The sequence below is a fragment of the Lichenostomus cassidix genome, unplaced genomic scaffold (assembly GCF_008360975.1).
Source record: "Lichenostomus cassidix isolate B80296 unplaced genomic scaffold, HeHo_3.0 HiC_scaffold_40, whole genome shotgun sequence".
In the NCBI taxonomy this organism is placed as follows: Eukaryota; Metazoa; Chordata; class Aves; order Passeriformes; family Meliphagidae; genus Lichenostomus; species Lichenostomus cassidix.
The window spans coordinates 637,201-660,952 of NW_028147459.1; the positions used below are offsets into that span (position 1 = coordinate 637,201).

At 63.4% G+C, this 23,752-nt stretch overlaps 4 protein-coding genes across 12 annotated transcripts in view; 2 read left to right on the forward strand and 2 right to left on the reverse strand.

Moving 5' to 3' along the window:
• Positions 1–23,752, forward strand: part of RPL10 (ribosomal protein L10) — a 117,718-nt gene that overhangs the window by 58,370 nt on the left and 35,596 nt on the right. The gene's annotated exons all lie outside the window — the stretch shown is intronic.
• On the forward strand, positions 100–8,101 carry IDH3G (isocitrate dehydrogenase (NAD(+)) 3 non-catalytic subunit gamma). The gene is made up of 13 exons (XM_085046498.1): positions 100–509; positions 1,149–1,205; positions 1,509–1,520; positions 2,345–2,442; positions 2,536–2,648; positions 2,741–2,801; positions 3,531–3,663; positions 4,380–4,513; positions 5,423–5,525; positions 5,614–5,760; positions 6,419–6,513; positions 6,823–6,883; positions 6,974–8,101. The coding sequence occupies exons 1-13, from the start codon at positions 447–449 to the stop codon at positions 7,052–7,054; spliced, it is 1,158 nt and encodes a 385-aa protein (XP_084902624.1). The 5' UTR covers positions 100–446; the 3' UTR covers positions 7,055–8,101.
• On the reverse strand, positions 8,099–15,445 carry SRPK3 (SRSF protein kinase 3). 7 transcript variants are annotated; one of them, XM_085046390.1, is made up of 16 exons: positions 15,112–15,445; positions 14,160–14,217; positions 13,455–13,573; positions 13,271–13,379; positions 13,085–13,172; positions 12,926–13,013; positions 12,712–12,818; positions 11,956–12,115; positions 11,815–11,840; positions 11,130–11,265; positions 10,420–10,665; positions 9,903–10,003; positions 9,492–9,599; positions 9,297–9,366; positions 8,804–8,896; positions 8,099–8,361 (listed from the first exon to the last, which is right to left on the reverse strand). In XM_085046390.1, the coding sequence occupies exons 1-16, from the start codon at positions 15,428–15,430 to the stop codon at positions 8,177–8,179; spliced, it is 2,013 nt and encodes a 670-aa protein (XP_084902516.1). In that variant the 5' UTR covers positions 15,431–15,445; the 3' UTR covers positions 8,099–8,176. The 7 variants fall into 7 exon arrangements, with proteins under 7 accessions (XP_084902516.1, XP_084902515.1, XP_084902518.1 ...); XM_085046389.1 differs by having other exon boundaries at positions 14,160–14,226; XM_085046392.1 differs by having other exon boundaries at positions 13,085–13,147; positions 15,112–15,302.
• Positions 15,818–23,673, reverse strand: OTUD5 (OTU deubiquitinase 5). 2 transcript variants are annotated; one of them, XM_085046437.1, is made up of 9 exons: positions 22,922–23,673; positions 21,893–21,983; positions 21,737–21,801; positions 20,540–20,696; positions 19,538–19,686; positions 18,774–18,959; positions 17,892–18,093; positions 17,084–17,197; positions 15,818–16,436 (listed from the first exon to the last, which is right to left on the reverse strand). In XM_085046437.1, the coding sequence occupies exons 1-9, from the start codon at positions 23,486–23,488 to the stop codon at positions 16,318–16,320; spliced, it is 1,650 nt and encodes a 549-aa protein (XP_084902563.1). In that variant the 5' UTR covers positions 23,489–23,673; the 3' UTR covers positions 15,818–16,317. The 2 variants fall into 2 exon arrangements, with proteins under 2 accessions (XP_084902563.1, XP_084902562.1); XM_085046436.1 differs by having other exon boundaries at positions 21,893–21,986; positions 22,922–23,672.

Sequence of the window (23,752 nt, forward strand, 5' to 3'; positions counted from 1 at the left end):
GATGAATAGGGGCGTGGCCAATGAGAAAAGGGGCGTGGCTAACGAGGGTAAAATGGCGGCGGAGGAACAGGAGGCGGAGCCGCGGCCACGCCCCGGCGCATGCGCAGTCTCCCCGTTGCCATAGCGACGGCCGTGGGGCGGTGGCCGCGGCTCTCCGCTCCCGTTATCAATTGATTTTTTTCGCTCTAAAAACGAAGCGCGGTTAGGGAAAGAGCTCCGCGCTCGGGTGACACCGATCCCAGACCAAAGCGGCGCGGGCGGCAGCGCCTTTCCCGCCCCGCTCGGTGAGGCCTCGCGCCGCCGCCCCGCCCAGGCACAAAATGGCCGCCGCGGCGTGAGGGAGGCACCGGGCGGCAACTCTCACGAGACTTCGAGCTTATCGCCCTATCGCCTCGCGTGGGCGGCGCCGAGATCTCGCGAGAGTTCGGGCCGGCGGGGGGAGCATCATGGCGGCGGCGCTGACGGCGGCGCGAAGGCGGCTGATCCGGGCGGCGCTGCGGCCGCACGCGGTGAGTGACCGGCCAGAGCCCGGCCCGCTGCACCGGGAGCCCCGCCCCTGCCGCTCCCCGCCGCTCCCCGCCCGTTCCCGCCGCACCGGCGGCCCGTCATTGGCTGATTGGCTGGCGCGCGCGGCGGGGCGGGGCGGCAGGCCGCGCGGGGGGGCAGCGGAGAGCGGCGGACCGAGCTCTGATTGGTTCCCGAGGGGGTGTGGTGCTGACCCGCCAATGCTGATTGGCTGCGGCTCGCCGGGTGGGCGGGACTGGGCTGAGCTTCGCGTTGTGATTGGTTGATATTTCCGGGAGGGGCGGGGCTTGGGCGGAACCATTGGCGGGGTCGCGCAGGGGGAGTCAGGGGTCGCGGAATGGGGAGATGTGGGGGGGGAGTGACCTCGAGTGACCCCTGGATCAATGCCGAGTTTAATTATTTAAATTTAATTACGGTTTTTGTCTTAATGAGGCGTTCGGGGAGAGCTCCTGGACCGTGGGGGAGTCCCTGGGTTGATTTGGGGAGGGGCTTTGGGATCCTCGCAGGGCTCGGGGGTCCCTGGACGGCTTGGGTCCTTTTTCGGGGGGCAATCCTGGGGGGGATTTGGGGTTTTTTTGGGGTTCCTTTGGGGGTCTCCTCACCCCTCACCCCTCCTCCACCAGGTGTGGATTCCACAGGCTGCGATTTCCCATGATGCCGAGCGGCTGCACCTCCCCCCCGTGAGTCCCGAACCCCCCAAAACACCCCAAAACCCCCCAAAACACCCCCAAATACCCCAAAATACCCCAAAACACCCCAAAACACCCCAAACACCTGAGGCTGGGGGTCCCCAACCCCTTTTGGGGAGGTTTTGGGGAGACCCCCCTGAACTGGGGAGTCTCCCAGCCCCACATTTTGGGGTGGGGGGCTCTAGAGGGGTCCTGGGTGGGGTTTGGGGTTGTTTGAAGGGGGATTTTGGGGGTCCCGACCCCTCCCCACAAATGGGTTTGTCGTTAATTGTGTCGTTTTCTTCCCTCCTGCAGCAACGCAGCATCGTGAGTACCCCAAAAAAACCCCCAAAAAACCCCAAAAAAACCCCAAAAACCATCGGGGGAATCCCAAAATCACCAGGGGGGTTCCGATAATCAGTGGGGGGCACAAAACCCATTGGGGGGGACCCCAAAAACTACCCCAGGGTGTCCCACAAATGATGGGGGAGCCCCAAAAATCAGCAAGGGGTCCCAAAACAGCATCGGGGGGTCCCAAAAAGCACTGAGAGGACCCCAAGAAACACCCAGATTGTCCCAGAAACAATGAGGGGAGCCCCAAAAATCACCAAGGGGGTCCCAGCAATAATGGGGGAGCCCCAAATATCACAGGGAGGACCCCGAAAATCACTCAGGGGATCCCAAAACAGCATCAGGGGATCCTGAAAATCACTGGGAGGACCCCAAAAACCACCCGGGGGGTCCCAGAAGCAACTGGGAGCCCCAAAAATCATTGGGAGGACCCTAAAACCACCCAGGGGGTCCTAAAACAGCATCAGGTGGTCCCAAAAATCACGGGGAGGACCCCAAAAACCACCCAGGGGATCCCAAAAATCACTGGGAGGACCCCAAAAACCACCCAGATTGTCCCAGAAACAATGGGGAAGCCCCAAAAATCACCAAGGGGGTCCCAGAAATGATGGGGGAGCCCCAAAAATCACTGGGAAGACCCCAAAAACCAGCCGGGGGATCCCAAAAATCACCGGGGGGAGGTCGAATTCCAGGCAGGAAATCCCGGAATGGGGAAGGTTGGGGCAGGAGGGGGTTGGGCACAGGAGGAGGGGCTCCAGGGGGGTCGGGACCCCCCAAATCTGACCCCCCCGTGCCCCCAGCCCCCCCCGGCCAAGTACGGCGGGCGGCACACGGTGACCATGATCCCCGGCGACGGCATCGGCCCCGAGCTGATGCTGCACGTCAAGGAGGTGTTCAGGTGGGTCAGGGACACCCCCCTGCCCTTTTTGGGGACCCCCGCGGGTCTGGGGGACACTGAGGGGACACTGAGGGACGGCTGTGACCCCCCCAGGCACGCCTGTGTCCCCGTGGACTTCGAGGAGGTGCGGGTGAGCTCGGAGGCTCCCGAGGACGAGGTGCAGAACGCCATCATGGCCATCCGGCGCAACGGCGTGGCGCTCAAGGGTCAGGGAATCCCCAAATTCCCCCGAAAATCCTCCCTGAAATCCCCAAAATTCCCGTAATCGGGGTCTGATCTCGGTTTTCGTCCCACTCAGGTAACATCGAGACCAACCACAACCTTCCCCCCAGCCACAAATCCAGGAACAACCTCATCAGGTGAGCGCCGGGAGGATTTGGGGAGTTTTGAGGTGGATTTGGGGAGTGTTGAGGTGGATTTGGGGAGTTTTGAGGTGGATTTGGGGAGTTTTGAGGTCAGTTTGGATGTTTTGGGGGTTGATTTGGGTCATCTTGAGGTCGATGTAGGTCATTTTAAGGTCAATTTGGGTCATTTTTAGGTGAATTGGGGTAAGTTTGAGGTGAATTTTAGGAATTTTGAGGTCAATTTAGGTCATTTTGAGGTCAATATGGGTAATTTTGAGGTCAGTTTGGATGTTTTGAGGGTTGATTTGGATGTTTTGGGGTCGATTTGCGTCATTTTGAGGTCAATTGGAGTCATTTTGAGGTGAATTTGGGTAATTTTGAGGTCGATTTTGGTCATTTTGTGGTGAATTTGGGGAATTTTGAGGTCACTTTGGATGTTTTGGGGGTTGATTTGGGTCATTTTGAGGTCAATTTGGGACATTTTGTGGTGAATTTGGGTCATTTTGACATTGATTTGGGTAATTTTAAGGTCAATTTGGGACATTTTGTGGTGAATTTGGGTCATTTTGAGGATGATTTCGATCATTTTGAGGTCAGTTTGGATGGTTTGGGGTTGATTTGGGTCATTTTGAGGTCGATTTAGGTCATTTTGAGGTCGATTTGAGTCATTTTGAGGTCGATTTGGGTAATTTGGAGGTCGATTTGGATGTTTTGGGGTCGATTTGCATATTTTTGGGGCCGCAGGACCAGCCTGGATCTCTATGCCAACGTGATCCACTGCCAGAGCTTGCCTGGGGTGGAGACTCGGCACAGAGACATCGACATCCTCATCGTCAGGGAGAACACTGAGGGCGAGTACAGCTCCCTGGAGCACGAGGTGGGTGCAAAAATCCCCAAAAAACCAACCCAAAAACACCCAAAAAACCACCCAAAAACCAGCAAGGGCATGTACAGCTCCCTGGAGCACGAGGTAGGTGCAAAAACCCCAAAAAAACAACCCAAAACCACCCAAAAAACAACCTAAAACCCCCAAAAAACACTCCAAACACCCCCAAAAAACACTAAGAGCAAGTACAGCTCCCTGGAGCATGAGGAAAGCACCAAAACCCCCCAAAAACACCCCAAACTGCAGCAGGAGAGACCAAAAAAGCAGCAGGAAAGGCTCAAGAAGGGAATTGGGTTAAAGTCCAGCCATGGGAACCCCAAAATTGACCTTGGGATCACCAAAATCAACCCCAGGACCACCAAAATCACCCTGGAACCCAAAAAACTGATCTTGGGACCACCAAAATCAAGCCCAGGATCACCAAAATTGACCCCAGAATGACCAAAATTTCCCTGAAATCCCCAAAATTTAACTTGGGGACCACCAAAATCCCCTTGGGATCCCCAAAAATCGACTTTGATACCACCAAAAACACCCCAGGACCCCCAAATTCAACTTCAAACTGCCCCGGGACACTCTAAATCAGCTTTGAGACAACCAAAAGCACCTGGAAACCTCCAAAATCCCCCCGAATTTTGGGACCACGCCCCTGCCACACCCTTGGGGACAATGCCACGCCCCTGCCACGCCCGTTTTTTCCCCCGCAGAGCGTGGCTGGGGTGGTGGAGAGCCTGAAGATCATCACAGCCGGACGCTCACGCCGAATCGCTCACTACGCCTTCGGTTTGGCTCGAGCTGCCGCCCGGCGCAGCGTCACCGCCGTGCACAAGGCCAACATCATGTAGGGAGCGGGGTTTGGGGGTCCCAGAGGGGGTTTGGGGGGTCCTGAGGGGGTTTGGGGGGGTCCTGAGGGTTGTTTGGGGGTCCTGGAGGTGGTTTGGGGGAGTCTAGGGGTTTGTGGGAGTCTGGAGGGAGTTTGGGGAGTCTGGGGAGGTTTGGGGGGTCCTGGGGGTGGTTTGGGGAGTCCTGGAGGTGGTTAGGGGGAGTCTGGCGGGGGTTTGGGGAGTCCTGGAGGGGTCTGGGGGCTCCTGGAGGGGGATTTGGGGGTACCTGAGGGGTTTGGGGAGTCCTGAGGGTGGTTTGGGGAGTCTGGGGGGTTTGGGGAGTCCTGGAGGGGGTTTGGGTGAGACTGGAGGGGGTTTGGAGGAGTCTGGGGTGGTTTCGGGGGTCCTCGGGGTCATTTGGGGGGTGTTTGGGGGTCCTGGAGGGGGTTTGGGGGAGTCTGGAGGGGATTTGAGGGGTCCTGGGGATGGTTTGGGGGACCTGGAGGGAGTTTGGAGAGTCTGGAAGGGATTTGGGAGGCATGGAAGAGGTTTGGGGGAGTCTGGAGGGTGTTTTGGGGAGCCTGGAGGGAGTCTGGGGAGTCCTGGGGATGGTTTGGGGGTCCTAGAGGATGTTTTGGGGGCCTGGAGGGTGTTTCAGTTAGCCAGGGTGTGCCTGGAGGGAATTTTGGGGGAGACCTGTGGGAATCCCAGGGGTATCCCAGATTTTTTGGGGGTCCCAGGGATGACCCAAGGGATATTTTGGATTTTCTGCAGCTCAATCCCATTCAATCCCCTTTCCCCACATGAAACTGGGGGACAGCTGGGGATGATCCCAGGGCTATCTCTGATTTTTTGGGGGTCCCAGGGATGACCCCAGGGATTTTTTGGGGGGCTCAACCCCACTGAACCCCCCCATTTCCCTCCAGGAAGCTGGGGGACGGGCTGTTCCTGCAGTGCTGCCAGGAAGTGGCAGCCGAGTACCCCGAGATCACCTTCCGCAGCATGATCGTGGACAACACCACCATGCAGGTCAGCCCCTCCCCAATTCCCAGCTCCCAGTTCCCTGTTCCCAGCTCCCCAGTGCTCCCAGTAACCCCAGTTAACCCCTCGTGCCCAGCTGGTGTCGCGGCCGCAGCAGTTTGACGTGATGGTGATGCCAAATCTCTACGGGAACATCGTCAACAACGTCTGCGCCGGGCTGGTCGGGGGGCCTGGCCTGGTGCCCGGGGCTAACTACGGCCACGACTACGCTGTGTTTGAGACAGTGGGTCTGGGGGGCTTTTGGGGGGCTCTGGGGGGGTTTGGGACACTGGGATGGGGGGCTGGGACACTGGGATGGCCACTGGGAGCACTGGTCGGGGGGCCTGGCCTGGTGCCCGGGGCTAACTGCGGCCATGACTACGCTGTGTTTGAGACTGTGGGTCTGGGGGGGATTTGGGGGGATTTGGGGGGTCCTGGGGGGGTTTGGGATGCTGGGATGGGCACCAGGAGGGCACTGGGAGCACTGGGGAGGGGTCAGGCCTCACCCCTGGTGCCAACTATGGCCATGGCTGCACCATGTTTGAGACTGTGGGTCTGGGGGCACTGGGGAGTTTGGGGTCCATGGGGGGTCAGGGATGTCCTGAGGAGGTCAGGGGGTGTCCTGGGGGGTCAGGGGGTGTCCTGAGGGGGTCAGGGGATGTCCTGGAGGGGTCAGGGATGTCCTAGAGGGGGTCAGGGGATGTCCTGAGGGGTCAGGGGTGTCCTAGAGGGGGTGAGGGGATGTCCTGGGGGGGTCAGGGGGTGTCCTGGAGGGGTCAGGGGTGTCCTGGGGTGGTCAGGGGATGTCCTGAGAGGGTCAAGGGTGTCCGGGGGGGGGTCAGGGGATGTCCTGAGGGGGTCAGGGGATGTCCTGACCGGCCGTGTCCCCATGTCCCGCCCAGGCCACTCGCAACACCGGCAAGAGCATCGCCAACAGGAACATCGCCAACCCCACGGCTGCACTGCTGGCTGCCTGCATGATGCTGGATCACCTGCGGTGGGCGGGGCAGGGGGCGGGGCCTGGAGGGGCGGGGCTGGGAACACCTGGGGAGGGGCAGGGAGTGAAGCCTGGGGTGGGTGGGGCAGGGCTGGGCGGGGCAGGGGTGGAGAGCCCATGGGAGGGGCTGGGCGTGGTCTCAAAAAAGGGTGGGGCTTAAGGGGGTGTGGTGTCACAATAAGGGGTGTGGCCTAGGAAGGGGTGGAGCTTCCCCATGGGAGGGGCTGGGGAGGGGGTGGGGCCTCGGGGGGGTGGGGCTGATGTGGGCGTGGCTGATGTGGGCGTGGCCCGTCCTTGCCCCACCCCCAGGCTGCACAACCACGCCTCCACCATCCGCCAGGCCGTGTTGGCCTCGCTGGACGACCCCCGGGTAAGCCCCGCCCTCACCTGGCTTTACCTGTCCTCACCTGTCCCAAAGGGCGTGGCCTCGAGCCCCGCCCTCACCTGGCTCCTCCCCCAGACGCACACCCCTGACATCGGGGGGCAGGGCACCACCTCGGGGGCTGTGCAGAGCATCATCTCCCACCTGCCCCGCGCCTGAGCCGGACACTCGGACACTGACCGGACACTGAGCGGAGCCCCGGGACCCCAGCAGCACCAGGACACCCCCAGGGACACCCCCAGGACCCCAACACATGCCAGGACACCCTTGGGACACCCCCAGGGACACCCCAAGGGACACTCCCAGGGACACAAGGCCCCCCCCAGGACCCCAAAACGGTTCCAGGACATACCTGAGACATCCCCAGGACACCTCCAGGGACACAAGACACCCCCAAGACCCCAAAACACATGCCAGGACACCCTTGGGACACCCTCAGCACCCCAAAACTCACCAGGACGTTCACAGGACACCCCCAGGACCCCAAAACACTTCCAGGACACCTCTAGGGACACAACAAACCCCCCAAACCCCGAAACACCTCCAGGACCCCCACAGGACCACGAGACACTCAAGGGATCTGTTCCACTCATAGGGCACCACAACATCCCCAGGACCACCCCAAACACCTCCAGGATTCCCCATGGGACCCCAAAATACCCCTGGGACACCCCCAGGACCACAGCACAACTCCCAGGACCCCAAAACACTTCCAGGATTCCCCCAGAACACCCCAGGACCACAAAACACCCACAGGACCACAGTGCACCCCTGGGACCCCAAAAGGCTTGTAGCACCCACCTAGGACCACGATGCACCTCCCTAGGACCCCAAAGCAATTCCAGGGCACCACTAGGACCCCAAAACAATTCCAGGATACCCCAGGGATTCCTCTCAGGACCACCACATACCCCTGGGACCCCAAAACACTTCCAGAACATCCCCAGGACATCCCCACAGGACCACCACGCACCTCTGGGACCCCAGAACACATCTAGGACACCCCTAGGACCCCAAAACAATTCCAGGACACCCCCAGGACCACCACAGACTGTCGGGACCCCACACCACTTCCAGGACACCCCGAGGACCACCACAGACCCTTGGGACCCCACACCACTTCCAGGACACCCCCAGGACCACAATACACCCCGGGGACTCCCAACACCTCCCACGACCCCAATAAACACCCCAGGACCAGCGTGACCCCCCCAGTGCCCGTGGTTTATTGAGGCGGGGGGCGGGGCGGTGGGCGTGGCACTGGGTGTGTCAGGGGCGGGGCTAGGGGCGGAGCCAGGGGTGCTGCAGGCACTGGCGGGCGGTGGCGCGGCGCTCGGGCTCGAAGGCCAGCATGGGCCGCAGGAAGCGGGCGAAGGCGGCGGCGGCGCCGCGGGGCCACTCGTACTTCTCCTGCAGCACGGCCCGCAACCCCCACGGCCGCAGGTGCCGGATGTGCCGCAGCTCACCTGGGGAGGGGCGGGGTCAGGGCGGGGCCGGCGGGACACGCCGTCCGTGGGTCACAGACACAGCCAGGCAGGGGAGGGGGTGGGGAAGGACACGCCCTGATCGTGGGGTGGGTGGGGTCAGGGTGGACACGCCCATTGGGGGTGAGGGGTGTGGTCAGGACATGCTCCTCCCCTCGTGGGTGGGGCCATGGGGGGCAAACCCCACCCCTTCCCCATCCCATGACCCAGCTGAGCCCCAGAGCCACACCCCCTTCCCCTTGGCCACGCCCCATGTGGAACCCCTTCATTTGCATAACCCCAGCTCCACCCACACCTGGGGTCCTTCCCCTGCCACACCCAGCATTTCACCCCGCCCCCATCGGACCCCGCCCTGTCACACCTAAAATGGCCACGCCCACTGACCACACCCAGCCCTGGCCACGCCCAGCGGCCCCGCCCTCACCTTTCCTGTTGAAGAACTCCCGGGAGTAGCGCCCCCCCAAGGCCACGTGCCGCGGGATCTCCCCCAGCAGCTCGATCACGTGGGCAATGTGGTCTGGGGGGACACGCCCCTTTTAGCCCCTCCCACCGCCTCCGGCCACGCCCACCCCGATGGCTCCACCCCTTTTGTGTCACCTGTCCCCCCATGGGGACATTGCCTTTGTCACACCCATACATCATTGGCCACGCCCCTTTGTGGGCTCCACCCACATGGGTTTGGCCACGCCCCTTAACCCAGACCACGCCCACTTGTTTGAACCCCACGCCCTTGGAGAGGCCACGCCTCCTTGGCTATAGCTCAACTCTATTGGCTGTTGGAGACCTCACCCCAGTCAAGACCACACCCACTGGCCCCCTATTGCTGTCCACGTCCCTCCCACTGAGGCCACGCCCCCTTGACCACGCCCCTGCCACACCCCGATGCCACGCCCAGGCCACGCCCCGGTCACACCCACCCTCATCACGGCTGTAATCCTCCCCCGAGTGCGGCTCGAACAGGTAATCGCCTGTGGCCAGCTCGAACGCCTGCGGGGACAGCGGGCTTTGGGGGTCCTGGGGGGGTTTGGGGGTCCTGGGGGCGTCCCCCCTCAACCCGGGGGTCCCTCAGCAGCCCCTCCTCACCCGGGGGTCCCTCAGCAGCCCCTCCTCACCATGCAGGCCGTGCTCCAGATGTCGGCAGGGGGGCCATAGCCTGCCCCCAGCAGCACCTCCAGCGCCCGGTACTGCCGAGTCTGGATGTCCTCGGTGAAGTGTTTGTGCTGGGAGGGGAAAAAGGGGTTAATCCTGCCTGGGGGGCACCCCGAGACCCCCACAGCACCCCCCAAACACCCCCAGACCCACACAGCCCACCCAAACCCTCCCCACACCTCCCAATCTCCCCAATCCCCTCCAAATCCCCTACAACCCCAACCCCTTTCTGCCACCCCAAACTGCAGCAAAACCACCAAAAATTCAACCCCAGATCCCCCAAACTGTGTCCCTACCACCCCCAGTGTCCCCTCAGTCCCTCCCAGTGCTCCCCCAGTTCTCCCCAGTCCCTCCCAGTCTCCCCAGCCCCTCACCACCCAGCAGCCGTTGCCCAGGTCAGCGATCTTGATGCGCAGCCGTGGGGCAGAGCGAGGGTCCAGGGGGTTCTCCTGCCCCCCCGGCAGCCCCCCCTCACCTGGGAGGGGGCAATGGGGACGTCGGGGGCACACCTGGGTACCCCCTGTCCCCACACTGACCCCCAGGACCCCCCAGTCCCACCCCACAGCCCCCACTGCCTTCAGACCCTCAGCAGACCCTGAATTGCTCCTCCAGACCCCCCAACCCTAAATGCCCCCTAATTCCCTCCCCAATTCCCCCTCCAGACCCCAAACTGCCCCTCTAGACCCCCCCCAACCCCAGCCGCCCCCTCCCAATCCAACCCCCAACCCCAATTTCCCTTCTGGACCCCAAATTATCCCTCCAGACCCTCCCCCAACCCCAAATGCCCCCAAGAGCCCCCGCCACTCCCAAATACCCCCTTCCAGACCCCAAATTGCCCCTCCAGACCCCCCCAAATCACCCCCCTCTCCCTCCCAGTGCCCCCCTGCTGACCGAGGGGGGTGGGGAGCCCCTCGGAGCACCCCGAAATGAGGGAGCTGGAGGTTGGGGTGAACAGGGAGTCGGAGGCCGAGCTGGGGCTGGGGGGGCGCCGGGGGGGTGCTGTGCCTCCCCTGGAAGCACAGGAGCCCCCCGAGAGTCCATCGCTGGACCCCCCAGCCGGCAGCGTGTGCACCCCCGAGGATGAGGCTCCGCTCGGGGGGCTCCCCCCGAGCTCCTCCTGGGGGTCTGGGGGGGCTTCTGCGGGAGGAAAGAGACCCTGAGACCCCCCAGTTCCACCCCAAAATGCCCTAGGTGTTCCTCAACCTCCCACCCATTTCCAGACCCCTTCGCTGGTTAAAGGGGGGAACCCCCAACCCTCATGGGACCCCCAAAATCAGCTGCCAGGGACCCCCAAACCCACCTGGCTGGGTCCCCAAAACCACCTCCAGGGTCCCCAAACCCATCCCCAGTGTCCTCCCAAATCGTTCTTTGGGGTCCTCCTCTCCCAGGACCCCAAACCCACCCTGGAGACCCCAATCCTCCTGTCCCCCTCTCCAGATGTCACAAAACTCCCCCCTGGGGTCCCTCTCTTCCCCTTCCCGTGTCCCGAGACACCCTCGATGTCCCCCTAGACCCCTGCCGGGGGTCGATGCGGGTCCCCAGAGCCCCTCAATGTCCTCCCCAGGGCCCCCGATGTCCCTGCGATGTCCCCCCGCACTGACCGGGGTCGCTGGAGGTCCCCGTGCCACCGCGGGTGTCGCGGAGCTGCTCCAGGTCCCGCAGGCGCTGCGCCAGGAGGTGTCGCTGTCGCCGCTGTCGCCGCCGCCGTCGCCTCCGCTGTGCCCGCGACAGCCGCTCCTGGGGGGGGGGGGCATTGATTTTGGGGGAATTTCCTCGATTTTGAGGGTCTCGGGATCGAGAGGGGGCCGGGACAGCCAATCTTGGGGAGGAAGGGATTGATTTTGGGGGAATTTCCTCGGTTTTGGGGGCTTCCGGTATTGGGGGATTTTGATTTTGGGAGGTGAGGGCACACAGGTGTGCAGGGCCAGGTGAGCATGCAAAGGTGTGAGAGCACACAGGGGTGTGAGAACACACACAGGTGAGCACGCACAGGTGTGCAAGGATGCACAGGTGAACACACCCAGGTGAGCACGGACACACAGGTAAGCATGCACACTCAGGTGAGCACACACCCACCCAGGTGAGCACACACCCACCCAGGTGAGCACACACACACTCAGGTGAGCACACACACACACTCAGGTGAGCACACACACACACAGGTGAGCACACACACACACAGGTGAGCACACACACACACTCAGGTGAGCACACACACCCACCCAGGTGAGCACACACACCCACCCAGGTGAGCACACACACGTGCAATGCCACCCTGTCACTCACTGGTTCCTCCTGAGGTGCTGAGCTCACTGTGGACAGACAGGACACGAGGGGGGCTCAGCACAGACCCCCCCGCCCAGGTGTGGGGGTCCCTGGAGGGGATTTTGGGGTGTCCCTGCACTCCCAGGATGGATTTTGGGGTACCTGCACTGCGGGGGGGGCTGTCCCCCCGTGCCCAGCGCGCAGCCTCGGCCGCCAGGTGCCTCAGGAAAGGTTCCTGGACACAGAGCAGCACGTTCTCGGGTTTGATGTCGGTGTGGATGATCTTGCACTTGGTGTGCAGGTAATCCAGGCCTTCCAGCACCTGTATGGGACACCCCAAATCACGGGGGGGCACCCCAAATCATGGGGAGGACACCCTAAATAACAGGGAGGCACCCCAAAGTAGGAGGGGCACACCGAGGGGTGGGGCAGGCAGCAAACCCCCCCTCCTGTGGGGATTTTGGGGGTTTGGGTGGGGAATATGAGGATCTGGAAGAGTCCCTACAGGGAGATTTGGGGGATTTGGGGTTCCTACGTGGATCTGGGAGGGATATTTGGGGAATCTGGGAGCTGTTTGGGGTTCCTGTGGGGATTTTGGGGGGTTTGGGTGTGGAATATGGGGATCTGGAGCAGTCCCTACAGCGAGATTTGGGGGATTTGGGGTTCCCACGTGGATCTGGGATGGATATTCGGGGGATTTGGGGGCTGTTTGGGGATCCCATGAGAATGGGGGAGGATACTGGGGGGCTGGCGGTGTGTGGGGAAAGGTGATACAGGGTCCACATGGGGATTTGGAGGGTCCACAGGGAAATTCAGGGGATTTGGGAGATGCTTGGGGTTCCCACGGGGATCTGGGAGGCTCTGGGCAGCACATTTGGGGTCACAGAGAGATTTGGGGACACCCAGAACTCCCCTCACCTGCCTGACGATGCTCTTGACGCAGGGCAGGGGCAGCCCCTGGTAGTTGGATTTGATGATCCAGCGCAGCAGTTGGTGCCCCAGCACCTCCAGCACCATGCAAACATCTGGGGGGGGCAGTCAAGGAGCCCCCAGACCCCCGGGACACCCCCACAGGGTGAGAAATCGGGGTACCCCCTCCCCAGAACCCCCCAGGACCTCCCCAAAAGGATACGAACACCGTTGACCCCCGAAATCTTGAAGTCATCGATGAGCTGCACGATGTTCTCCCGGTTGGGGTCGCTGGGGTCGGAATCCCGGACCTGGGGGGGCGCGGGGGGGGGTTATGGGGGTGGATTTGGGGGTCCCGTTTTGGGGGGCGGGGGGCACTCACACATTTCAGCAGCTTGATCTCATCCAGGGCCGTCTCGGTGTACTGAGGAGCACTTTTCACCACCTTCAGCGCCACGAAACGTTTCCTCCTGCCCGGGGCAGCCGAAAGCCACAGGGGAGCCCCCCCAGAATTCCAGGGGAGCCCCCCCGGCCCCCCAGGAGCCCCCCCGGGTGTCCCCACACTCACCGGAGGTCCCAGCAGAGCCACACGGTGGAGAAATGTCCCCAGCCCAGCTTGCGAACCACGTGGTAGCGACCGTGGAAAAGGTCCCCGATCCGAACAGGGTAATATCCCCCTGGGGAGGGGGATTGTCACCCCGGGGATTGGGGACACCCCCCGGACACCCCCAGAAGGAGCGGGGTGTTCCCACCTTTGCAGTAATCCCGAGGATCCTCCTGCTCCCCCTCGTCGGAGCCCAGCAGCGCCTCGGACAGCGGTGGCAGTGGCAGGGGAGGGTCTGGGGACACCTCGCCGGGGGGGCTGGGGGTCCTGGGGGGGCACAGCCAGGCTGGGACCCCCCCGTGGCTGGGCCACCAACCTCCAGGTCCCAGTGGATCCAGTATTTGTCCCACCACCCCAAATATCTGGTCCCTCTGGGGCCTCCCATTGCCCCCTCCCCATAATTAGCCCCTTTGGGGTCTCCTGTTTGCCACCCCCTCCCCATATTTGGTCCCTTTGGGGTCTCTCACTGCCCCCTCCCCACATTTAGCCCCTTCGGGGTCTCCTGTTTGCCCCCCTCCCCAGTACCTGGTCCCTTCGGGGGTCTCCCCCATGCTGGGGGGTCCCAGGGTGGTCCCACAAAGGCCAAGGAGCCGGGAATGGTCCCGAGGGAACACTGGGAGGTCCTAGAGCCCCACCAGGCCGAGGGGGGGCAGGTGCGGGGCATGCTGGGCCATCACCCCCCCAAAATAGAAATGACCTCAAGGCCCCCTGGCCCCGCGGGGTTAAAAATAACCCTGTAGGGGGAGGGGAGGCCTGGAATGTCCCCCTCCCTGAAGGGGGCTCTGCTCGTGTGTCACCCCCCACCCTGGGGAAGGGTCACGGGGGGGTCACGGCCCCGCTGCCCCCCCCTCACCTTGGGGGCGGTTTGGGTTTTTTGTCCTTTTTGCGCTTTTTCCTTCTCCTGACAGGATCTGGGGGAGCTTTGGGATCGCGGTGGGGTTGCAGCACCTCAGTCCCCACTGTCCCCTCCGCCAGGGACCCCATGTCCCCCCCAGCCCCAAAACCCACCATCCCCCAACGCTGAGATTTGCCCTGAATTCCCCCGCAAACCCTCAGGACTCCAATTTCTCCTCAGGACCAACCCCCCTGAAACCCCATCCCGATCTGGGAATCACCTGAATGTTCTCAGCTGCTCCCTCGGGACCCCCCAGTTGTGACACCCCCGTGTCCCCTCACGACCCCCCTCAAGTCACTCCCCCAAACCCAGGGACCCCCAAATTCCCCTCACATTCCCTCCCATCTGTTCCTCTCTCCTTCCCCTCAGCCTCCCCATTGCCCCTGGCCCGGGAACCACCTGCTTACCCCCTCACTTTCCCCCCTCAGCCCAGGGACCCCCATTTTCCCTTCACATCCCCCAGTGCACCCCCAAAAAGAACCCCACTTTCCCCTCAGCCCCCCAAACCCCCCCTCAGCCCCACTCCCCTCAGCACCCCCATTTTCTCCTCACTCACACCCTCTGCCCCCTCACGACCTCCTCCCACAATACAAGACCCCCGTTTTCCCCTCAGGACCCCCGTTTTCCCCTCAGAAACCCTCTGGGACCCTCATTTTCCCCTCAGGATCCCCGTTTTCCCCTCAGGACCCCCATTTACCCCTCAGGACCCCCCTTTTCCCTCACGCCTCCCTCACCGGGAGCCCCGCGCAGCTCCATTCCCCTCACGCTCCCCCGCCGGGGAACCCCATTTTCCCCTCGGGACCCCCATTCTCCCCTCAGGACCCCTCGGGACCCCCATTTACCCCTCAGGACCCCCATTTACCCCTCAGAAACCCTCTGGGACCCCCCTTTTCCCTCACGCCTCCCTCACCGGGAGCCCCGCGCAGCTCCATTCCCCTCACGCTCCCCGCTCCGCGCACGGCGCCCCCTAGCGGCCGGGCGATCAGCAAAGGGGCGGGGAAACGCCGAGGCCACCGCCCACGGACCAATGAGAAACCGCCATAGCCCATCTGGCCACGCCCCCTGCCGCGCCCCCGTTGTCGCCATGGAAACGCGGCGGCAAGCGACGCCACCGGGAGGTTCCGCGACGTTCTGTCGCGATAGAACGGGACTCGACCCCCCCCGCCGCGAGTGGCGCGATATTTTCTGTATCGCGACAGCACCCGGAGAGCCCCGCTAGCCCTCAGCATCCCCCGGGTATCGCTTCCTTCAGGAGGCGTCGCGACCCCCCAGTCCCGGCGCGTTTAAAGCGACACCACCCCATCCTTCCCGCCCTCACCGCTGATTGGCTGTCGCCACCCCATACGTCATCCCAGCGCGACGCGTCACCATGGCAACGGCAGGGTAAACACCGGGGGGTCTCAAAACAGGGCCTGGGGTCCCCAAAACCGCGGCCCGAGAGAGCCCAGGACCCCTCTGAGCCTCCAGCGGGGGACAAATGACCCTGGAAGGCGCGAATTGCCCTCCCTCCATTTCCCATGGCCCCCCGGAGGGACCTGGGGACCCTCTGGGCCTGTCCTGGGGAGGGGGAGGGAGGGGACGAGCCCCCTCCCCACGAAGAGACGGGGCCAGGGGGCTGCTGGGCATCATTTTAATAACGGGGTGCAGGGGGGTGTTGGGGGGCAGCACCCCCGACCCCCCCTTTCCCCCCTCCCCCCGGGTGCTGCTGGGGGGCTCGACGCTCGGGGGGGGAGGGGTGGGGGGCACAGTGGAGGTTCCCCCCTCCCCCCACCTTCCCATCCCCAAACAGCAAAATCCCACAGGGGGGAGAAAGGGGAGACCCTACAAAAAAATAGGAGCCCCCCCCCCATTCCCCCAGCCCCCCCCTCTTCCTTCCTGCTGTAATTTTGGGGAGGGGGGGGAGGGTCTTCTTCTTCTCCTTCTCCCCCCCAAAAAGCCGAGGTTCATCCGCGGCGTCCAGCGCTGTGTCCCCCTCCCCTCAGGGGGGGTTCTCCCCCAAAATAAACCCCCCCCTCAGCTGGGGCCGCCATGCACCGAGAGGTCCCTTTTGGGGGGGGGAGGTGGTGGTTTTGGGGGGTCAGGGGGGGTCGGGGGGTCGCAGTCCGGGGGTTCAATATCAACTCTTGTCAGCGGCGGGGTCTCTGTGGCGCGAGGTTTTCATGGTCTCCAGGTACTCCTGCTGCGACACGGCCAGCACCGACGCCAGGATCTCGTCGTCCTCCCAGTCGTTCAGGCCTGGGGGGCACCCCAAAATTGGGGGGGGGTTGAGGAGTGGGGCGTTGGAACCCCCAGACCCATCCCCGGGGTTGGGGTTGAGCTCAGGGTGTGGTGGGGTTGGGGATTGGGGGGAAGGGGGGGCTGAATTTGGGGGTCTCTGTGTAACCCCCCCCACCCCAAAATCGCCCTGACTGGGTGATTTTCCCTCAAATCTCAACTGCTGAACCTCCCAAATTTTAATCTGCCCCCGAAAATTTGGATGGAACGCCTCCAGAGCTAAATCCTGCCCCTTAAATTGCGTCGTAGCCAATCAAAATGATCCTAAATTCCCCCCTAACCCACCCCAAAATTACAGGAAAATGGCATAAACCCCTCCATGAGGGTCTTTTCCCAAAATCCCAACTGCTGACTCCCCAAAATTTTCTATTAAAACACCTTTCTATTACAATCTCTCCCCTAAACTGCATTGTACCTGCCCAAAACCACCGTAAACCCCCCAAAAAATTACCCTAAACCCCACAAAAAATTACCCTAAATCCCCCAAAAATGACCCTAAACCCCCAAAAATGACCCTAAATCCCCCCAAAATGACCCTGAACCCCACAAAAAATGACCCTAAACCCCCAAAACGCCCACCACCCCCCCGATTCTGTCCCCCAGCTCACCGAAGGCGGTTGGGGACATTTGCTGCATGATGGCGCGACATTCCAGCGCGGGGTACAGGGACACCAGCGGGGGGGTGGCCCGGCCCCCTCCTGCCCCCAGCTGGCTGCTGGTCCCTGGGGGGACAAATTCGGGCTGCAGGGACATCCCAAACCCAAAGCTATCCCCCCTGCCCCAGCAGGAACCAGTTTGGGGTCACAGGAATCCCCCAATCCCAGTTTGGGGTCACAGGAATCCCCTAATCCCAGTCTGGGGTCACAGAATTCCCACCCAAGGGTTAGGTTTGGGGTCTCCAGCATCCCATAACCCCCCGTTAACCTCCCCAGCACCCCATAACTCCCCCATTTAGTCCCCCAGCACCCCACAGCTCCCCATACTCCCCCAGTTTGGGTTCCCCAGTACCCCATAACGCCCAGTTAGCCTCCCCAGCATCCCATTAAGAGCCAGTCAAGTCCCCCAGCACCCCATATTCCCCTATAACCCCCAGTTTGGGATTCTCAATCCCCTATAAACCCCAGTTTGGGATTCCCAACACCCCATAACTCCCAGTTTGGGACTTCCCAACCCCCCATAACTGCCCCTTCTCAGTCCCCCAGCACCCCATAACTCCCAGTTTGGGATTCCCAACACCCCATAACTCCCAGTTTGGGATTCCCAACACCCCATAACTCCCAGTTTGGGATTCCCCACACCCCATAAGCCCCAATTTTGACTTCCCAACACCCTACAAACCCCGCTTTCATCCCCCCAAATCTCCCAGTAACCCCCAGTTTGGGTTCCCCAGTCCCCCCAGTCCCCCCGCTGACCCACCTGGGGCGCAGGGCGAGGGGGGCTTGCCGGCGGGGGGCGCTCCGGGCGAGGGGGGTTTGGGGCCGGGGGTGTCGGGGTGCAGCCCGGGGTGCTCCGGGGAGGGGGCTGCGCTGCGGGGTCGGGGCGAGCGGCCACTCCACTCCTCCAGCCCGCTGGCCGCCGCTGCCGTGGCCGAGCTGCACGTGGCGCTGGCCTTGCGGGGCTGTGGGGACAGCAGGGGACAGGGGGGTGTCACCACGGGGTGCAGGGACAGGGGGAGAGTGTCACCATCCCCGGGACAGGGACAGCGGGGCGAGTGGTCACTCCACTCCTCCAGCCTGCTGGCCATGGCTGCTGTGGCCGAGCTGACTGTGGAGCTGGCATTGTGGGGCTGTGGGGACAGCAGGGGACACCAGGGTGACCTCAGGGTGTGGGGACAAAGGGTGGGACCCCAGGGAACGGGGACAAGGAAGGGGTGTCACCACCAGGGCAAGGGGAACAGCATGGCACTGGGATGGGGGACAGCAATGGGGACACCAGGGGATGGTGGGGACAGTGATGGGGACAACAAGGGATGGTGGGGACAGTGATGGGGACACCAGGGGATGGCAGGGACAGCCATGGGGACACTGAGGGATGGTGGGGACAGCAATGGGGACACCAAGGGGCCTGTGGGGACAGTGATGGGGACACCAGGGGATGGTGGGGACAGCCATGGGGACACCGAGGGATGGTGGGGACAATGATGGGGACACCAGGGGATAGTGGCAACAGCAACGGTGACACCAGGGGATAGTGGGGACAGCCATGGGGACACCAGGGGATGGTGGGGACAGCCCTGGGGACACCAGGGGACAGCAGGGACAGCCCTGGGGACACCACCACCCCCTGAGGAGGTCCCACCTGCCGCGCCTGCTTCTCCTGGTCACGCAGCCACTGCAGGTAGGACTCGCGGGCCACCTGCTCCTCAATGGCCTCGTTGGTGGCCTCCCAGTCGGTGGCACGTTTCTTGTCCTCCAGCATCTGCTGCTCGATCCACGACTCCTCCGAGGTCTTGATGGCGCTTTTCATCAGGGACTGCTCGGCCAGCTGGGGACACCAGGGGACACCAGGGGACACCGTGGGACACCGTGGGACACCAGGGGACACCGTGGGACACAGTGGGACACGCCCATCCAGGACACGCCCACCTAGAAAGGCTCCACCCCCCCCCAGGTAAAAACAAAGGGGGTGGGGTGACATCAGGCCACGCCCCAGCATGGAGGGGACATGATGGGACACACCCACCTGGGAAGGCTCCACCCACTGGGGCATTGGAGAGGGTGGGGCCACCCCATGTCCTTATATGGACATACCATGACCACACCCATCACAAGACCACACCCACCAGGAGGCCACACCCACCGTGAGGCCACACCCATCATGGGAAGGGTGGAGATAGGGTGGGGCCACTAGAAGCCACACCCCCACTGAGGCCACACCCAAACTGGCCACACCCCAAAAGGCCACACCCACACAGGAAGGATGATGTGGGTGGGGCCACACCAGGCCACGCCCTCCCATGGACCCTTCCCACTCGGCCACAGCTCAGGGAGAGAATAGCGGGTCAGCAAGGGTCCCAAACCCCCCAAATTCAGTGTCCCCAGCCCCCAAAATCGGGGTCGTACCCCCGGTTTGAAGGAGGGCAGCCCCAGCCCCACGCCGATGGTGGCCTTGTTGGGGTTGACCACGGAGTTGTAGTGGATGTTGCGGTGGTAGCTGACCCGGATGGGCTCGTCCTCGTTGTGCTGGATCCCGTGGAACGTGTTGATGGGCTCTGCGGGGAACAGATCGGTCAGGGAACCCCAAAAAATCCATGGGGGACACCCCGAACGGCACCCGGGAGTCCCTGATTATCCCACAGGTTCATAGAGACCCCAAAACAGCACCTGGGACCCCAAAAAAGGCAGCTGGGATCCCCAAAAGAGACACCTGGGAGTCCCTGATTACCCCACTGATGCATAAGGACCCCAAAATCGGCACCTGAGACCCCCAAAATGGCACCTGAGACCCCCAAAATGAGCACCTGGGAGTCCCAGATTATCTCACTGATGCAGAGGGACCCCAAAAACAGCACCTGGGATCCCCAAAAGGGCACCTGAGACCCCAAAATGGCACCTAAGACCCCCAAAACGACACCTGAGACCCCAAAACGGTACCTGGGAGTCCCTGATTACCCCACTGATGCAGAGGGACCCCAAAAACAGCACCTGAGATCCCCTAAAACGGCACCTGGGACCCCAAAAACAGCACCTTGGACCCCAAAACCAGCACCTGAGACCCCAAAACGAGCACCTGGGATTCCCAAAACGGCACCTGGGACCCCCAAAACGGCACCTAAGACCCCAAAATGGCACCTGAGACTCCGAAAACAGCACCTAAGACCCCCAAAACAGCACCTGGGACCCCCAAAATGGCACCTGAAACCCCAAAAACAGCATCTAAGACCACCAAAACAGCACCTAAGACCCCTAAAACGGCACCTGGGAGTCCCTGCTTAGCCCACTGATCTACAGGCACCCCCTCCCCACTGTCCCCAGCACCCCGTGACCCCTCAGGGACACCCTCCCCGGTGTCCCCAGCACCCCAGGGCCCCCCGTGCCCCCTCCCAGTGCCCCCAGCACACGCACCAGTGCCGTACTGGTAGACCTCGACGGGCCGGTTGTACATCTCGGCCATGGCCTGCATCTCGATGTGGTTGCCGTGGCAAGTGCTCTTGCGCTTGCGGTTGATGTAGGTGGTGAAGTCCTCGGTGACGTAGTTGGAGAAATAGTCGGCGTTCTTCATCTGGGGACGGCAGGGGACACGCTGGGGACAGTGCTGGGGACGCTGGGGATGGGAGTGGGAGAGCCCTGGGGACACTGGGGACAGTGCTGGGGACGCTGGGGATGGGAGTGGGAGAGCCCTGGGGACACTGGGGACAGTGCTGGGGACACTGGGGACAAGAGCTGGGGAGCCTGGGGACATTAGGAGAGCCCCGGGGACATCAGGGACACTGGCGACAGGAGTGGGGGAGCTCTGGGGACCCTGAGAGCGCCCTGGGGACACGCTGGGGACACTGGGGACAGTGCTGGGGACACTGGGGATGGGAGTAGGGGAGCCCTGGGGACACTAGGAAAGTCCTGGGGACATGCTGGGGACATTGGGGACAGGAGCTGGGAGCCTGGGGGACATTAGGGGAGCCTGGGGGACACTAGGAGAGCCCTGGGGACATGCTGGGGACATTGGGGACAGGAGCTGGGGAGCCCTGGGGACACTGAGAGAGCCCTGGGGACATCAGGGGACACTGATGATGGAAGTGAGAGAACTCTAGGGACACTGAGAGAGCCCTGGGGACATGCTGGGGACACTGGGGACAGGAGGTGGGGAGCCTGTGGGACACTGGGAGAGCTCTGGGGACATCAGGGGACACTGATGATGACAATGAGGGAACTCTGGGGACACTGGGACAACCCTGGGGACAACTGGGAAGCATCAGGGACACCGAGGGAGGTCTGGGGACAACTGGGGGAAGCCTAGGGACACTGGGGGGTGGCAGGGAACAGCAGCCAGTCCCCCCCACCGTGTACTGAGCATCCTCCCAGTTCACCCCAGTGCTCCCCAGTTCCCTCCCAGTCCATCCCAGTACCCTCCCAACACCTCCCTAGGCATCCCAAGCTCCTTCCAGTCACTCCCCAGTGGCTCCCAGTATAACCTACATCACTCAGAGCCCCCCCAGTTTCCCCCCTCGTTTCCCCCCCAGTTCTGAGCATCCCTCAGTGCCTCCCAGTCCCTCCCAGTGCCTCCCAGTCCCTCCCAGTGCCTCCCAGTGCCTCCCAGTGCCTCACCAGGTAATCCATGCAGTGCTTCCGCACCACCTCGTGCATGTCCTGGTCGCCGTACACCTGATCAGCTGAGGGAGGGGACACAGAGGGGACAGTGAGGGGGGGTGGCAGCGCCTGGGGAGGTTTTGGGGGGATTTTTGGGGGGATTCTGGGGCTCACCCACAGCCCGGAACAGACAGGCTCCGTCCTCCTTCATGCGTTTGATGATGAAGCCTTTCTTCTCCCGCAGAGCCTTCTCGAACCGGTGCTCCTGCTGGAGACACAGCCGGGCTCGGGGGGGCCTCGGGGCTGGGGGGGTCCTGGGGGGTCTCTGGGGGCTGGGGGGATCCCTCAGGGGTCCCTCAGATCAGTTTGGGGGAGACACGAGGTGTGGGGAGCCGAAGGACACAGCGGGGATGAGAGGTTGGGTTCACAAAGGGGGAAAAGTGGGGACAGGAATGGGGTAAGGGGTCTTGGGAAGGGACAATGGGGGTCCTGGGGGGTCCCTTGAGAGCTGGAGGGGGTCTTGGGGGGTCCCTCGGGGGCTGGGGGATCCCTCAGATAATTGGGGAGGGGGGCACGAGGTGTGGGGAGCTGAGGGGTTGGGTTCAGAAAGGGGGAAAATGGGGACAGGAATAGGGCAGGGGGTCTTGGGAAGGGACAATGGGGGTCCTGGGGGTCCCAGGCGGTGGGAAAAGGGAAATTCCAGCAGGGATCACTCGGGAGTCCAACCAGGGGGACAAGGGGGTGGCATGAAGAGGGGACAACAGTGGTTCTGGGGGGTCACAGACAAGGATTTGGGTCCACACAGGGGAAAAAGGGGATTATAGGGAGGGGGGACAAGAGAGATTCCCGGGGAGCAGGAAAAAGGGGATTCAGGAAAAGTCGGGGGACAGGCAGTGGGGAAAGCAGGGATTCCAGCAGGAGTGCCTTGAAGGTCCAACCAGGGGGACAAACGGGATCCCACGGGGGGACAGGAAACAGGGACAAAGCGGTGACAAACCGGGAAAAAACGGGGAACCCGAGGAGGGCACACGAGGAGACACAACCCGGGGACAACGACCTCGTGTGACACCCGCACGGCGACGGGGGGGAGGTGACAACAGCGGGACAACGCGGGGACCGCAAACCCCGCTCTGTCCCTCTCTCTCCCGCTGTCCCCACGCTGTCCCCACGCTGTCCCCCGCTGTCCCCACGCTGTCCCCGCACCTGCTCGGCCGTGGCCGGGTCCATCTCCACCCGCCCGGCCTCGTACTCGTCCTCGCTGTTGTAGCCTCCTCCCGCCTCGTCGGGCCCGGGGCTGCCGCAGCCGGGGCCCAGCCCCATCCCCAGCCCCATGCCGCCCGGCCCCGACCCCGCCGGGCCTCCGCTGGGCCCTGCCCCGCCGCGCCGCCGCCGCTTGCTGTGCCCGGGGCCGCCGCCGCCGCCGCCGCCGCAGCCGGGCCCGCGGGGCTCGGGCAGCCCCAGCGCCGCCGCCTCCAGTCCCAGCAGCGCCGCGGGGCCGTCGGCAGAGCCGGGGCCGCCGCTACCGGGACCTCCGGGCCCGGCGGGAGGGGGCGAGCCGGCGGCTCCGGGCAGCCCGGCCCAGCCCCGCAGCGGCGGCGGCGGCGAGGCCCGAGGCCGAGGCCCCCCCACGCCGGGCCCGCCGGGCTCGCCCACGCCGCCGGGGCCGCGCTCGGGCCCCGCGTCCGCGCCGCGGTCAGGTCCCGCGTCCGGGCCCGAGTCCGCGTCGCCGTCGGGCGCCGGTACCGGCTTCTTCTTCGGGAGGATCGTCATGGCGGGGCGCGCATGGGGGGGCGCGGGGCGGGAGGCGGCGGGGGGCGGCGGGGGCCGCCGGGGGGTGCCCGCGGGGCGCGGCGGGCAGGGGGCGCGGCGGGCGGGGGCTCGCGGTGCGCCCCCCGGCGCTGAGGCGCTGCGGCCGCCGGGGCCGTGTCAACATCAACAGCCGCGACCTCTGACCCCGCGCGCGCTTCCGCCTCGCCCGCGCCGCGCGCCGCCATTGGCCGCCGGGGGGAGAGCCGCGCCGCCATTGGCGGAGAG

Coding starts and splice junctions, on each gene's coding strand:
- IDH3G (XM_085046498.1), top strand. CDS start 447: ATGGCGGCGGCGCTGACGGCGGCGCGAAGGCGGCTGATCCGGGCGGCG. Junction 2,802..3,530: donor TCCAGGAACAACCTCATCAG/GTGAGCGCCGGG, acceptor TTGGGGCCGCAG/GACCAGCCTGGATCTCTATG. Junction 4,514..5,422: donor GTGCACAAGGCCAACATCAT/GTAGGGAGCGGG, acceptor ATTTCCCTCCAG/GAAGCTGGGGGACGGGCTGT.
- SRPK3 (XM_085046389.1), bottom strand. CDS start 15,430: ATGCTGAGGGCTAGCGGGGCTCTCCGGGTGCTGTCGCGATACAGAAAA. Junction 13,380..13,454: donor TCCTCGGGATTACTGCAAAG/GTGGGAACACCC, acceptor CCCCCTCCCCAG/GGGGATATTACCCTGTTCGG. Junction 12,819..12,925: donor TTCGGGGGTCAACGGTGTTC/GTATCCTTTTGG, acceptor TGCCCCCCCCAG/ATGTTTGCATGGTGCTGGAG.
- OTUD5 (XM_085046436.1), bottom strand. CDS start 23,488: ATGACGATCCTCCCGAAGAAGAAGCCGGTACCGGCGCCCGACGGCGAC. Junction 21,802..21,892: donor CTGTCTGTTCCGGGCTGTGG/GTGAGCCCCAGA, acceptor CCCCTCCCTCAG/CTGATCAGGTGTACGGCGAC. Junction 16,437..17,083: donor AATGTCCCCAACCGCCTTCG/GTGAGCTGGGGG, acceptor GGTGCCCCCCAG/GCCTGAACGACTGGGAGGAC.